This window comes from Suricata suricatta, chromosome 12, assembly GCF_006229205.1.
Source record: "Suricata suricatta isolate VVHF042 chromosome 12, meerkat_22Aug2017_6uvM2_HiC, whole genome shotgun sequence".
Lineage (NCBI taxonomy): Eukaryota > Metazoa > Chordata > Mammalia > Carnivora > Herpestidae > Suricata > Suricata suricatta.
In genome coordinates, this window is record NC_043711.1 from 49746996 (window position 1) to 49762611 (window position 15616).

The window sequence follows — 15616 nt, forward strand, 5'->3', positions numbered from 1 at the left end:
TTTGGCGTCACGGCAGGGCGGGCTTGGTTACGTCAGCGTGGCGTAACGCTGGGCGCGCAAGTCGAAAACCGGGAACGGTAACGGCTTCTCGGCGGGTGAAAGGAGCTGTGGTCATCGCCTCTCGAGGCTTCGCGCGCCTGTGGCCTGTTCGCTAGGTTTTGGCCGAGCCCGGGCTTTCCTTCTGGGGCTCCGCGCCCCGAACGTCGGCCTCATCTGCCCTGTCGTGGGATTATACCCCCCAGGTACCTCCCTGCGTCGTTAAAATAACAAAATGAGAAGGGCTTTTACCCCTTCTGGACTGACAGTGCAGACAGCTGGCCTTACCCTCCAGTCTGTTCAGGCTCCTCTGAAAAGGAGACATGTTACGGGCGTTTGCCCTCAAGTCAGATGGCCCTGATTTACCCTAGTTTTTCTGTCTGTAAGATGGCTGATAATGATTATAGAGATTTCACAAGGCAACGGATGAAGAAAAGGCTTAGCATGCTGCGTGGTTTTTAGTAGATGTTAACTATTATTGGAAGCCATCGTTCTAATCAAGAGTAAGTAGTTGGTGGGTAGTGCAGATTCTGGATTCAGACTGCCTTAGAATCCCATTTCTGCCACTGAAGGAGAATAATAATGGTACCTCCCTTCAAAAGCTTTGTGAGTAATAAATGAAGTATTCATCATAAGGCACGTAAGATCGTTCTTGTTAGTTACTAGTATTTACTTGCCTGCCAGCCATTCTCATTTAGCAAATGTTCTCCGAAATTTTATGCCAGAGACTGTGTGAGGCACTAGGGGTACTGAGATAAGTCAGTCAGGAGCCGTGCAGTCTTGTGTCATGTGGTAAGGGATGGTAGATGCACCTTGTGAAACAGGTAAGCTGGAGTCGCAACCCCCCTTGGGGAGAGGTGGACCATTTTTCAAGGAAATTGACATTTGGCTGTGTCTTTAAGGATTGGTAGTTTCCAGGCAGATGAGAGCATTTCAGGTAAAAACACCTTATGCAAAAGTTCTGAGACCAAGAATGTTCTGGTTTATGAGAGACACTAGGAGGCTTTTAATGTGGTTCAGGCCCTCCCTTACCTCTGCAGTTTCATTTCTTCTTTAATTTTATTTTATGTTTATTTTTGAGAGTGAGAGAGAGCATGAGTGAGAGAGAGGGAGACACAGAATCTGAAGCAGACTCCAGGCTCCGAGCTCCGAGCTGTCAGCACAGAGCTCCATGCAGGGCTCGAACCCACGAACCATGAGATCATGAACTGAGCTGAAGTCTGATCTTTAACTGGCTGAGCCACCCAGGCACCCCTGTGCAGTTTCATTTCTGACTCTACAAGTGCCTTGTTTACTGCTGAGTTTTTCTCTGCCTGGACTACTCTTCTCATACATCTTCTATTGGCAAACTCCTGTTTCACCTTCAAGTCCTTGCTTTAAAATCATTTTCTCAGGGCGCCTGAGTGGCTCAGCTGGTTAAGCATCTGACTTTGGCTCAGGTCATGTCTCATAGTTCATGGGTTCAAGCCCTGTGTCAAGCTCTGTGCTGGCAGCTTAGAGCCTGGAGCCTGCTTCCGATTCTGTGTTCCCCCTCTCTCTGCCCCCCAACCCCCACTGATGTTGTCTCTCAAAACTGAGTAAACATTTAAAAATGTTTAAAGTAAAGTCATTTTCTCAAAGAGATGATCCCCCAAAAATGGTTCCAGTTTTTCTCCATCTCCCTGGCCATATCTATACTAAATTTCCATGTAAGCCCTCATAGCACCTTGTGCTTCTCTTTTGTAGCACTTACACAACTATAGTTAAGTAACTACCTCAAGACCACTCATGATTATAATTTAAACTTCCGGAGAGCAGGGATCATGTCGGGTTCATAATTGTACCCCCAGCATCCATAGTCTCCAACATAAAATCCTGGATTAATGAGTTAAAGGAGATGGTAGATTGGAGCTAGATGATGAAGGATCTCAAATGTCAAAGAACTGGGTTTTATCCTTCAGAAAGGAGAAAGTGGTCTGGCTAAAGAGGCAACTAGGTAAAGTCTTGATAGCAAGGGAGTATTGATCAGATATAGGAGTTGAAATTCTCTCAGCACCTGGATTTAGACAGTATTAATGTAAAGGCTAGAACTTCTTTGGCTTTTGATAGAATAGTTTTCTTTGAGCTCCAGCTTTAACTTCTCAGGATTTATCTAGCTTCTAGAGGATAACTTCTACTCTCTGACTTTGCTCTCAGAAGTAATTTAATTGCAGAAGACTTCACTCGGGATGGTTTCTAAGAGAAGGCTGTCAAAATTGGAGGATAAAGAGAGCCTGACAGAAGATGCTTCCAGTAAGTATCTAGTTATTTGTTGTTTTATTTCCTGTAGCAAATGTGTGAGGCACTTAGAAAGTTCCTCCTTTCAAATGCTAAGTGATCAAGGATTAATGGTTAGAGCACACAGAATCTGGTATCAGGAGATTTGGCATTGAGTTTCTGCCTCTGATGCCATATATGACTTTGGACATGCCCACTGTCCCTGAGCTTCAGTCTCCACATCCATAAAAGGAATGAGTATTACCGAGTTCATCTACTTACATCATCGAAATGCTGAGACAAAAGGCACAGCATAGTGTCTATCCTTTAGACTTATGGTCCCCTTTCCTCCCTTAAAAAGATTATGGGCGCAGGGCGCCTGGGTGACTCAGTCAGTTGAGTGTCAAACTTTAGCTCAGGTCATCATCTTGCAGTTCATGGGTTTGAGCCCTGCTTCAGGCTCTGTGGTGACAATTTGGAGCCTGGAGCCTCTTTGGATTCTGTGTTTCCCTCTCTCTCTGCCCCTCTCCCGCTTGTACTGTGTGTGTGTGTGTGTATCAAAAATAAATAAACATTAAAAACATTTAAAAAATTAAGGGGGTGCTTGCCTGGCTCAGTAGTGTGTAACTCTTGATCCCAGGGTTGTGAGTTTGATCCCCACACTGGGTATAGTAGAGACTGCTTAAAAATAAAATCTTAAAAAAGTTACAGTACTGATAGAGTGATGTATGAAGGAAAGGCATCATATCAAAGCAAGCACATTTAGGGTGAAGAAACAGTGTAGACTCTGTCAATGGGAAAATGTGGTTGACAGAGGCCCTAAGAGTTCTCATGGAAAGAGGTTGTTTGTCTTTTTTCATTTATTATCCTCATCTACTCTGTTAAGGGAGTTCTGACTTGTTACTCATTAAGGGAGAAGACTAAATAATCATACTTAATTTCAAGTACCTGTTTGTTTTGTGTGTTTATTGTTATTATTTTTTTAAGTTTATTTATTTACTTTGAGAGAGAGCGAAAGGGAGAGAACTCAAGCAGGGGAGGAGCAAGAGAGAGAGAGAGAGAGAGGAAGAGAGAGCATCCCAAGCAGGCTCCACACTATCAGCACAGAGCCTGATGCACGGTTGAACTCATGAACCATGAGGTCATAACCTGACCCAAAATCAAGAGTCAGACACTTAACTGAGTGAGCCACACAGGCGCCCCATTTATTTTTGGGTTGAAAACTTTGGGATAAAACCAGTCTGAGCTCTGTACTCAAAGGCTTGATGCAGGAGAACCTGCCTGATTCTTTCTACCCTTGCATTAAGATATGTGCATCAAGATTATTACCTGGAGAACTTCTAATAAATTCAGATGCCTAGGATCAAGGGGACGGGCTGAAAGAGAGAGGGAGATACAGAATCTGAAGCAGGCTCCAGGCTCCACACCATCAGTACAGAGCTTGATGCAGGTTTCCAGCCCACCAACTTCGAGATCATGACCTAAGCCAAAGTCGATGCTTAACTGACTGAGCCACCCAGGCACCTCTTTAAGTTTATTTATTTTGAGAGAGAGTGTGTGCGTGTGGGGGAGGGCAGAGAGAGAGAAAAAACGAACCCCAAGCAGGCTCTGCACTGTCAGCACAGAACCCAATGGGGCTCGATCCCATGAACCATGAGCTGAGCTGAAATCAAGAGTCAGATGCTTAACAGACTGAGCCACCCAGGCGCCTCAAGAATGTGCTTTTATTAAGCTTCTCGGTGATCCCAGTGAATTGGTTTGCAGACAACAGTTTGAGGCACCCTGACTGCTTTAGAATTTGGGTGTTTAAACAGTTCCATGGTTATTTTTATTAGAAGTGGCATGTTTTCAATTCTTCAAATGAAAATTCAGTAGACACAAATAATTCTATTGATTGATTGTTTTATTTGTAAGTCACTATTCCTGGCCATTGTTAGAGGTAAAATTTTTATAGCATTAATTTCAACATAATTCTTTAAGAACCATCAACTTTCAAGGCACCTGGGTGGCTGAGTCAGTTAAGTGTCCGGCTTCGGCTCAGGTCATGATCTCACGGTTTGTGGGTTTGAGCCCAGTGTCGGGCTCTGTGCTGACAGCTAGCTCAGAGCCTGGAGCCTGTCTTCAGATTCTGTATCTCCCTCTCTCTCTGACCCTCCCCTCTTCCTGCTGTCTCTCTCTCTCTCTCTCTAAAATAAATAAAGACAGTAAAAAAATTTTTTTTTAAGAACCATCAACTTTCATCTTAGGGTTATTTTAGTGTTTATATTTTTTAACCTTTAATGTTTGTCATAATATTGGAAATTTTGTTTGCTTTCAGAAACCAGTAAGCAACCACTTTCCAAGAAGACAAAGAAATCTCATGTTCACAATGAAGTGGAAGAAAATGACAGTGTTTTTATAAAGCTTCTGAAAACATCGGGAGTTATTCTTAAGACAGGAGAGAGTCAGAATCAACTAAGTAATATTTAAATTTAAATCTTTTATCTGGGTTTAGTGCAGGGCTCATCACTGAATCATGGATTTTCGAAATAGAAGCAGTGAAGATTAAAAATAGAAGCATCGTTTTTCTTGAGACAAGAATAACGTTGAAATTGCATTTTAGAGAATATTGTTATAGTCATTGGTTCTAAATGATTAATGTGTGTTAAGTAAATTCTAAATTTTTTGAGTAATTCTAATTTTTTTAGGTAAAAGCTATATACTAGTATTACTTAGTGTTTTAGTGTGGAAAAATAAAGTAATACTCAAGATAATAATTAGATCTCCGTTAGAATAATTTCAAATGAAAATTTATAAAGCCACATAAAGCCTTGCTTTTAGAGCATACATTACTCCATTCTGCTAAGATTATGGCATATCTCTTTTGGAACACTTAATAGATATCCTCTATCAAAGATAAATCTGTTTTACCATGGATTTAGAAAAGGTAGCTCTGAAATTAGGTTGAAAATATCTTTCCTGGTTTCATCAGATAGGAAACTTAGGTCTTTAGGAACATAAAACTATGGTGGGAGATAGTAAAGATTCTGGTGACCAACTATTTTTTCCTCATAGCTGTGGATCAAATTGTTTTCCAAAAGAAGCTCTTTCAGACCCTGAGGAAACATCCTTCTTATCCCAAAGTATGTGTTTCTCTCTGGTACTTTTGCTTTTTCCAGCACTACTCTGGAATTGGGAATTTAAAGATACAGGCATAAATTGAATGGGCTAGATGATTTTTAGTTAATCCACAGAAAAGTTAAACTAAAAATCTTAACTCTTACCCTTTTTTTAAATGTCGTTAAGATAATAGAAGAATTTGTTAGTGGCCTGGAATCCTACATTGAGGACCAAGACAGTTTCAGGAACTGCCTTTTGTCTTGTGAACGTCTGCAGGATGAGGAAGCCAGGTATGGAGTGGAAACATGGAATCTCTCTGAAGTTTAGGCTGTACACTAACTGGATTGGGGGTTGGAGTGAGGGAGGAATGGATTTTTTTGTAATTTCACTTTATGATTATAACTCTCTTTTCCTGGAGTCAGTTGGTTGAGTGTCCAACTTGATTTTGGCTTAGGTCATGTTTCCAGGGTCATGGGATCAAGCCCTGCATTGGGCCGTGCTGAACGCAAAGCCTGCTTGAGATTCTTTCTCTGGGTCTGCCCCTCTTCCTGTTTCTCTTAAAAAAAAAAAAAGAGGGAGAAGAAGAAGAAAAACCAACTCTTTTTTTTTTTCAGTTGTAACCTAACCTTTAAATTATTAATTTATGTTTATGAGACTGAGAGCCAGAGTGTTTTCTGGAGTGTGTCTCATCTGTGTTGATAGAATTTTAACTAAGTTTAAGAGCCTAGTTTAAGATCCATCTTCTCATGTCCTGTATTTCTGGTGTAACAGGATAGTTTTGTTTTTTTCTTAATATTAAAAAAAATTTTTTTAGCATTTATTTATTTTTGAAAGACAGAGAGAGACAGATCATGAGCAGGGGAGGGGCAGAGAGAGAGGGACACACAGAATCGGAAGCAGGCTCCAGGCTCTGAGCTGTCAGCACAGAGCCCAACGCAGGGCTTGAACCCACAAACTGTGAGATCATGACCTGAGCTGAAGTCAGACACTCAACCAACTGAGCCACCCAGGCACCCCTTTTTCTTTTTAAATATTGTATATTTAACCAATTTTATGAAGAAAAGATGATAAAAACATTAAAACAGGGAAAACAGAAAATGAATTTTTTTTTTTTTTAACAGCATGGGCGCATCTTACTCTAAGAGCCTCATTAAATTGCTTCTGGGAATTGACATATTACAGGTGAGACTATGCCGCTCTTTCTGTGAACATTAGATGGATGGGATTTGTGGTGTATGCCCAAGCATAAATGGCATAAAGGGTCAAGTAGGGTTAATCGGAGAGTTTGGGTTTGCAATAATTTACCATAGCCCTGTTGCTGGAATAGGTAGCCCAATATCTGCGGCTTTGGGCTGAGTTAATTAGTTAGCTCAGTACATTGCTTTGAAATATTCTATATTCCCTCAGCTTCTGATTCTTGATTTGTAAAACTTTCTCCTGTGTGTTCTGAGTACCTTATGTATCTCTGCCATATTCACATCTGTGTCATCTCCTACATAGGTTTTTATTTGCTTATTAACTTGATTTTGCCCTTTTCCTCCTCCTCTCTCTTTTAATCTATTGAGTAGATAATGCTTTGACATGTTTTAAATATTTCAAGTTATAAAAACAGTACAATAAAAAATATACCCTGTTCTCCATTGTTTCTTTTGTTTTCGTTCCCACTGTTAATCTACCCACACTCTTATCCCTTCCTTTTCTTTGGAAATCTTCAGTATAATTTAGTTAGGTTAAATTTATTTATTTTTTTTTAAATTTTTTTTAATGTTTTATTTATTTTTGATACAAAGAGAGAGCATAGAGGGGGAGGGTCAGAGAGAGAAAGAGACACAGAACCGGAAGCAGCTCCAGGCTCTGAGCTAGCTGTCAGCACAGAGCCTGAGGCGGGGCTCAAACCCACGAACGTGAGATCTGACCTGAGCTGAAGTCGGAGGCTTAACCGACTGAGCCACCCAGGGGCCCCTAGTTAGGTTAAATTTAAGAGCCCTCTTGTACCTCTGGAGCGAAATCTCTTTGCAAACTGTTTGATAATCATTTAAGTCTGTGTTTCATCAACTAACAGTTGTCATCACATTTAATAATATTTTATATTATCTGGTTATTTTAATACTGCTTAAATCATTTTGCAATTTTTTTAAAGGTATATTATTGACAAGTCTTTGTATTTCAACAGCTTATATTCAAAATATAGGTAGCATTCAAGGGGGCCATTCTTTTTTTTTTAATATTTATTTATTTTTTATAGCTTGTTATCAAGTTGGTTTCCATATAACACCCAGTGCCCTTCCCCACAAGTGCCCTCCTCCATGTCCATCACCCCCTTCCCCTTTCCCCCTCCCCTTCAGCCCTCAGTTTGTTTTCAGTATTCAGGAGTCTCTCATGATTTGCCTCCCTCCTTCTCCCTCTTTTTCCCCGCTCTTTCCCTCCCCATGGTCCTCCGTTAAGTTTCACCTGTTAGACTTATGAGTGAAAACATAAGGTATCTGTCCTTCTCTGCCTGACTTATTTCACTTATTGGCACTCTCGAGGTTCATCCACGTTGCCACAAATGGCCAAATTTCATTCTCATTGCCATGTACTATTCCATTGTATATATAAACCACATCTTTTTTTTAATGTTTATTTATTTTTGAGAGACAGAGACAGCACGAGTAGGAGAGGGTCAGAGAGAGAGGGAGATACAGAATCTGAAGCAGGCTCCAAGCTCTGAGCTAGCTGTCAGCACAGAGCCCAATGTGGGGCTCGAACCCATGAACCGTGAGATCATGACCTGAGCCAAAGCCAGACATTTAACTGACTGAGCCACCCAGGCACCCCAAACCACGTCTTCTTGATCCATTCATCAGTTGATGGGCATTTAGGCTCTTTCCATGATTGGCTATTGTTGAAAGTGCCACTATGAACATTGGGGTACATGTGCCCCTATGCATCAGCACTTCTGTATCCCTTGGATAAATTCCCAGCAGTGCTATTACTGGGTCCTAGGGAGTTCTATTGTTAATTTTTTGAGGAACCTCCACACTGTTTTCCAGAGCGGCTGCACCAGTTTACATTCCCACCAACAGTGTAGGAGGGTATCCGTTTCTCCACATCCTCACCAGCGTCTATAGTCTTTGGATTTGTTCATTTTGGCCACTCTGACTGGCATGAGGTGGTATCTCAGTGTGGTTTTGATTTGTATTTTTAAGGGGCCATTCTTAAAATAAGATTTCAATTATAGCAGAGTTTTTCTCTTCCAGAGCTCTTGTTGGAGCAAATTATGGCTAATTATATAACTAATAACTCCTAACTCTTTATGTCTTCTTTTTAGCCTGCCATTATCAAAACCTTATTTGAAAAGTTGCCAGAATTTCTTTTTGAAAAGTAAGTGGAATTATTCTGGAATGTTTAAATTACCATTGTGTACTTAAGTTTCTCTTTGAAAAGATTACTTGGAATCATCACTGGTTTCTCTAAAAGTCATATTGATCATGACACCAGATTCTTAAGTGACTACTAAACATTTACTGGGGTGTGTCTTGAAAAAAAATTTCATCTATTTATATGACTACCTGTTCCTAGAAGCATATACCATAAACTGGTAATAGTTGTCTCCAAGGAGGGGAGCCAGTTGCTTGGCCTTATACATTCTATGAATACCATTCTTCCCCTTTTCAGTTTTAGAGTGTATGTGTGTGACCTTTTTTTTTTTTTTTTTTAAATTAAAACTGGAATATTCACCTGGGTGGCTCAGTCAGTTAAGTGTCTGAGTTCAGCTCGGGTCATGATCTCACAGTTCACAAGTTTGACCCCCGCATGGGGCTCTGTGCTGACAGCTCAGAGCCTGGCATGGGGCTCGAGCCCATGAACTGCAATATGACCTGAGCTGAAGTCAGACGCTTAACTGACTGAGCCACCCAGGCACCCCCCTATTTTTAAATTTTCTTAAAAGTTTGATTTATTTGAGAGAGACAGAGACAGCACAAGTGGGCAAGGAGCAAAGAGAGGGAAAAAGAATCCCAAGCAGGCTCCATGCTGCTAGCACAGAGCCCAGTGCAGGGCTAAAACTTACAAAACCATAAGATCATGACCTGAGCAGAAACGAAGAGTCACTTAACTGACTGAGCCACCCATCGCCCCAGATTTTAATGCTCAACCAAGTCTCCTAATATATCCTTAGGTAACTGTATGAAAACAGTAATGAATAGATTGTTTAGCAAAAAATTGTAAAAAACTGACATTTTATTCTAGGGGATGGGTTAAATAAATGAGGTACATCCTGCAACAGGACATTATGTGGACATTAAAAATCATACAGAGAGCTATTTAATTGAAAAAAAAACAGGTTAAAAAATCACTATTTACAGTTTAGCCCAGTATTTTACTTAAAAATTTTTTTAACATTTATTTATTTTTGAGAGGGAGAAAGATAGAGTGTGAGCAGGGGAGGGGCAGAGAAAGAGGGAGACACAGAATTCAAAGCAGGCTCTAGGCTCTGAGCTGCCAGCACAGAGCCCAAAGAGGGCTATTTTCAGAAAGAGAGAGGGAGACGGAGAATCTCAAGCTGACGGCATGGAGCCTGACACGGGGCCTGAACCCACAAATCATGAGATCATGACCTGAACTGAATCCAAGAGTTAGACACTAACCAATTGAGCTACCCAGGCACCCGTAATATGTGTTTTTTCTAGGTCTTATTTATAAACTTAAAGATAGATCTTTACAAATTGTGCTTTGCCTGAATGGCTCACACTAGATTCTTTATGTCTTTTTTCAGCAGTTAAATTTGACTGCACTAAACAAAGATTGAGAACACTGTCACGGAAAGAAATGGAAAGTGGGCCAAAACTGTAGACATAGAAAGTTGAGAAAGGCAGAGAAAGTTGAGAAAGGCAGAGACTATCATTTTGGAGGAAGTAATGATAACTGAGCCAGCATTTCTTCATCTATAAATGGTTTTCAGGGCTTTGACAGAGTCTAATTTGACCTTCTGTGTTTCCAAAGCACAGTCCTTGCTTTTATTTTGTACTTACCATAGAGACATAATTAATTTTCTACCTTTTAAAAATATTCTTGGGGCTGAGCGCCTGGGTGGCTCAGTCAGTTAAGTATTCAAATTCTTGATTTCAGCTAAGATCATGATCTCACAGTTCATGGGATTGGCACTGCATCCAACTCTGCGTTGACAGTGCTGACAGCATGGAGCCTGCTGGAGGTTCTCTGCCTTCCTGCCACTTCTCTGCCACTACCCCCTCACCCCCAAAATAAATGAATGAGGCACCTGGCTGGCCCAGTCGATTAAGTGTCCGACTTCGGCTCAAGTCATGGTATCATGGTTTGTGAGTTTGAGCCCTGCATCAGGGTCTCCGCTCTGAGCATGGAGTTTACTTTGGATCCTCTGCCTCCTTCTCTCTCTGCCCCTCCCATGTCTCTCTCTCTCTCAAAAATGAATGAGCATTAAAAAAATAAATAAAAATATTCTGCTTTTTCAGTTCAAATATGTTGCCTTTATTTTTTTAATTTTTTGTTATCATTAAGAAATACTATACAGACCTTCCTTAGCCCTTCTATTAAACGCTCCCCAGATGCAACTACTGTTAACAGTTTATGGCATCTTCTTCATTCTTTCTCAATGTATGTTTCATGCTTTTCTTGTATCATATGTGTGTCTAACACAGCTTGCAATGTGTAAATGTTCAGTAAGTGTTCATTCAGTGTCTGAAATGTTTTGTGCACTGTTAATGTTTGCTGTCGTGTAAGTCAGAAAGGTTAATAAGTTTCTGTCTTCTTGTCCTAACATTTCAGTGTGAACAGTGATGGACTTAACGTGCCTAGACTCATCATCAGTCAGTTGAAATGGCTTGACAGAATTGTGGATGGCAAGGTAGGCTTTGGGATTTGTTCTGTCTCTTGCATTTAGAGAGTCTGTTTTCCAAACTTAACCAGACTTTTGGAATCCACAGGGTTTTTTTTCTTAACTGAAAATTCACATTTTTCTATTTATCTGTTAGCTTTTCTCATCTGTCATAATTTGAGAATCATGGATAGTTCACCTTTTAAATTTCTCCAAAAATTTTTCTAGTAATGATGACTAGATATCACCTATTAAATAAATTGAAAGAATGAAAAGAAATTAAGTAGCTGTTCAAAGTTGAGAGATTACTATGTTTTATTTCTCAAAAGCTATGAGATCCCACACCAAAGTACAACACTGCAAATAAAAATTTGATTCCATATGAGGAAAGTTTTAGGAACTTTTTGCAATTACGTGAATTGTTATTAAGCACCTTGGTAAAATTGGATCTTTTTTGAGCCTAGTGTTTAAGGCCTATTTCTTTTCAGAGTTCTTTAATTCATTCTGTTAATTTTTGTCAGACATTCCAAGGCTAAATCTTTATTTGGAAAAACATGGGTTTTAGAATCTCATGTGGGCTGGAATTTTGGGTCTATCACTTCTTATGTATCTTTGAGCATAGCCTCACATTTCAAAAATGGGAACCATTGGGGTACCTGGCTAGCTCAATCAGTAAAGAGTGGCAACTCTTGATCTCTGGATAATGAGTTCAAACCCCACATTAGGCATAGAGCCTTCTTAGAAAAATAAATAAAAATAAAAAATGAAAAAAGGGGGTGATGGAATTGTCACACAGACTCCAGAGTTGTGAAGATTAAATGAAGTATATACCAGACCCATTAGATAATATGGTATACACTGTACTTTTTTTTTAGTATGCCATCCCTTGTGTGAAAATTTCTGGGTCATTTACCTTTCTATTTAGGCTTTGAGTTTATGTATGGATGTCATATTGTACACAAGATAATTCCATCTGTACATTTCATGAGGAGGAAGTCTTTCTCTGTTCTTGGTAATGTGCACCAAATCTAATGGTCTCTTCCACTGCAGGATCTCACCACCAAGATCATGCAGCTGATCAGTATTGCTCCACTGCACCTGCAGCATGACTTCATTACCAGCCTACCTGAGATCCTAGGGGATTCCCAGCATGCTGATGTGGGGAAAGAACTCAGGTGGGTAAGCTCCCTCTCCGCAGCCTTATCGCTGCAGCATGAAACAGTCGTGGTAACATTGACGGCATCCACCCTCCATGAATAGGTAGACCCATTGCTGAGAGCATTGCTTACTATCATTTACGTGAAAAATAGTAATTGGTAGGGCAGTGCTTAAGAGGAGAACACCATCCATATGTAACAGGGTTTCTGTTTTAATACAATTTCTTATCTTTGAAACAGTTTTTTGTTATTAATTAAATAGTTTATAACCAAGTTGGTTTCTGTATAACACCCAGTGCTCTTCCCCACAAGTGCCGCTCTCCATGACCATCACCCCCTCTCCTCTTCCCCCCTCCCTCTTCAGCCCTCAGTTTGTTTTCAGTATTCCAGAGTCTTTCATGGTTTTCCTCACTCCCTCTCCCTAACTCTTCCCCCGTCCTTTCCCCTTCCCAATCGTCCCCTATTAGGTTTCTCCTGTTAGACCTATGAGTGAAAACATATGGTATCTGTCCTTCTCTGCCTGACTTATTTCGCTTAGCATGACAACCTCGGGGTCCATCCACTTTTCCACAAATGGCCAGATTTCATTCTTTCTCATTGCCGTGTGTGTGTGTATATATACTACATTTTCTTTATCCATTCATCAGTTAGTGGACATTTAGGCTCTTTCCATGATTTGGCTATTTGAAACAGTTTTTAAAATTCAATTTGTAATATTTCCTTTACTTTAGATGTCTGCAAAGCTACCTCCAGAAATGTCCCATGATTGCTTGCCTTTGTGCTTTTGAGCAGGTTGCTCCCTCTGGGTAGAGCACTATCCCCTTCGCCTGCTTAATTCCAGCTTGTTCTTTTGCATAACCTTTCCTTAGACTCCATCACTGTTCTCTGCTCCTATAGCACCCTGCACGTACATCTTTCATACTTGTCAAACTTCATTGTAATCGGTGTAGGGTTTCTATTTTTCTTCTTTTTCTTCTTTTTTTTGCTTTAAGTAGGCTCCATGCCCAATGTGGAGCTTGAACTCACAACTCTGAGGTTGAGTCATGTGCTCTAGCAACTGAGCCAGCCAGACACTCCTCTTGTAGGTTTTGTTTTTCCTTTTCTCAGGAAGGATATGTGCCAAACTTAGTCGTGTTACCTCAGGGTACTGGAGATGGTGAGGAAGGTCTTGTTTCTACTCTTTTGTTTGAATTTTCTATAATGAGCATGTATTTTTTTAAAAATAAAAACAATTTTGGGGCACCTGGGTGGCTCAGTCGGTTAAGCCTCCGACTTCAGCTCAGGTCAGATCTCACGTTCCTGGGTTCGAGCCCCACGTCAGGCTCTGTGCTGACAGCTCAGAGCCTGGAACCTGTTTCCGGTTCTGTGTCTCTTTCTCTCTCTGCCCCTCCCCCTCTCATGCTCTGTCTCTCTCTGTATCAAAAATAAATAAAACATTTAAAAAAATAAAAAATAAAATAAAATAAAAACAATTTTTAATGAAATAGACTATAAACAAATTCACTGGGAACTGAGTGTATCTTCTCCTCCCATACTCAGTGATTTTTCCAAGTAATTATTTGCCCAGCTGTGTTAAAAGTTGCATAGACTTTCTCTTTTTCCACCATTCACAGTGACCTTTTGATGGAAAATACTTCACTCACTGTCCCTATCTTGGATGTCCTTACCAGCCTCCGACTTGACCCAAAGCTCCTGTCTCAGGTAGGAAGGCCTGTGCTCTCCAGAAACAGAGCCCACTTTCTTGCCTCCCAGAATAAGCGTCCATCAGTCATTGCCTTGAAGTGGTTGTATATGTAAATTTGATTTTGAAACAATATTGAATGACATTTCATCTCTTTTTTTCCCTCTTTTTGGTGAATTTCATTTGCCATAGTATGATTGATTCACTTCTCTGTTTTAAAGCAGTTAAGTTTTAATGGAAATCTTCTATCTTGTATAATATTTATGCACTGCTCTCCATAGAAATAACATTTTTACATATCTTCCTCTACCTAGTGGAAAATTTAAGGTCTGAATTGCAAGATAACACTTTTTTTAAATAGTTATACTTTATTTTATTATTTTTAATTTTTAAATGTTTGTTTTTGAGAGAGAGAGAGAGACAGAATGCAAGTGGGGAGTGGCTGAGAGAGATGGAGACATGGATTCCAAACCAGTTACAGGCTCCCAGCTGTCAGCACAGAACCTGACAGGGGGCTCAGATCCACTAGCTGAGAGATCATGACCTGAGCCGAAGTCAGACACTTAACCAACTAAGCCACCCAGTCGCCTCTTTATGTATTTATGTATTTATTTATTTATTTATTTACTTACTTACTTACTTACTTTAGAGAGACTGTATAAGCAGGGAAGGGGGCAGGGGAGAGAGAGAATGTTTTATTTTATTTTATTTTTTAAATGTTTATTTATTTTGAGAGAGAAACAGAGAGAACGGGGTAAGAGCTCGGATTGGGGGGAGAATCCCAAGCAGGCTCCATGCTGTCAACACAGAGGCCTATGGGAGTTCAACCTCATGAACCATGAGATCATGACCTGAGCTGAAACTGAGTTGGGTGCTTAACCCACTGAGCCTCCCGTGGCACCCCTCATCACCAGGGTTTGAAGAAGCTGTGGCATTATCAATCGAAAGCTTGTAATTTGCAAAAATATAAAAATAAAGGGAGATGTTTTTCTTCCTAAATTACAAGTGAAAAAACTGAGTGAGAAAAGTAACTTTCTTTTATCTAGTGGTCAGTACCATGTTGAGGTATTAACAAAAAATATTTAAAGTTTTCATGCTTTTTTTTTGTTTGTTTGTTTAGATCCGCCAATTGGTGATGGGTAAGCTGTTATCTGTCTCACTGGATGATTTACCTGTGATAATCAAGTTCATTCTTCATTCTGTAACAGCCACAGATGCATTTGAGGTACACTTTTATTTCTCAGCAAACACCAACAGGGTGCTACATCCTTTAGAGAACAGAGTCGCAGTAGTGCTGTGAAACTCATTACTGTGAAAGTCAGTAATAGAAAAGAGACTTACCTAGATTAAGATGCTTCAATTTATATTATTTAAACTGATAGTTTTTAATTGTTCTTCTCTGTTCCCAACCTAATTGATAATGCTGATTAATACAAATAGTATTCAGGGGATGGAATGGGAATAGATTTATTATTGCATATAAGTTGCTACAGGTTGTATTTGCTATTTCAGTGTAATACCTAAAGGAATTCTGGAATTTTGAAGGGCATGACATACTGTCCTTCCATTAGCTAT

General features: G+C 40.1%; 1 protein-coding gene across 1 annotated transcript in view; it reads left to right on the forward strand.

The window, feature by feature from the left end:
* The first annotated feature begins 102 nt into the window (after positions 1–102).
* The window catches only part of FANCD2 (FA complementation group D2), a 60559-nt gene continuing 45045 nt past the window's right edge, over positions 103–15616 (forward strand). The window contains exons 1-11 of the mRNA XM_029918390.1: positions 103–242; positions 2212–2307; positions 4589–4729; positions 5326–5393; positions 5557–5660; positions 6492–6552; positions 8681–8733; positions 11155–11233; positions 12254–12378; positions 13974–14061; positions 15162–15266. Of these exons, the coding sequence (XP_029774250.1) occupies positions 2244–2307; positions 4589–4729; positions 5326–5393; positions 5557–5660; positions 6492–6552; positions 8681–8733; positions 11155–11233; positions 12254–12378; positions 13974–14061; positions 15162–15266 (888 nt within the window). The 5' untranslated portion in view covers positions 103–242; positions 2212–2243. The remainder of the gene's footprint in view (positions 243–2211; positions 2308–4588; positions 4730–5325; positions 5394–5556; positions 5661–6491; positions 6553–8680; positions 8734–11154; positions 11234–12253; positions 12379–13973; positions 14062–15161; positions 15267–15616) is intronic.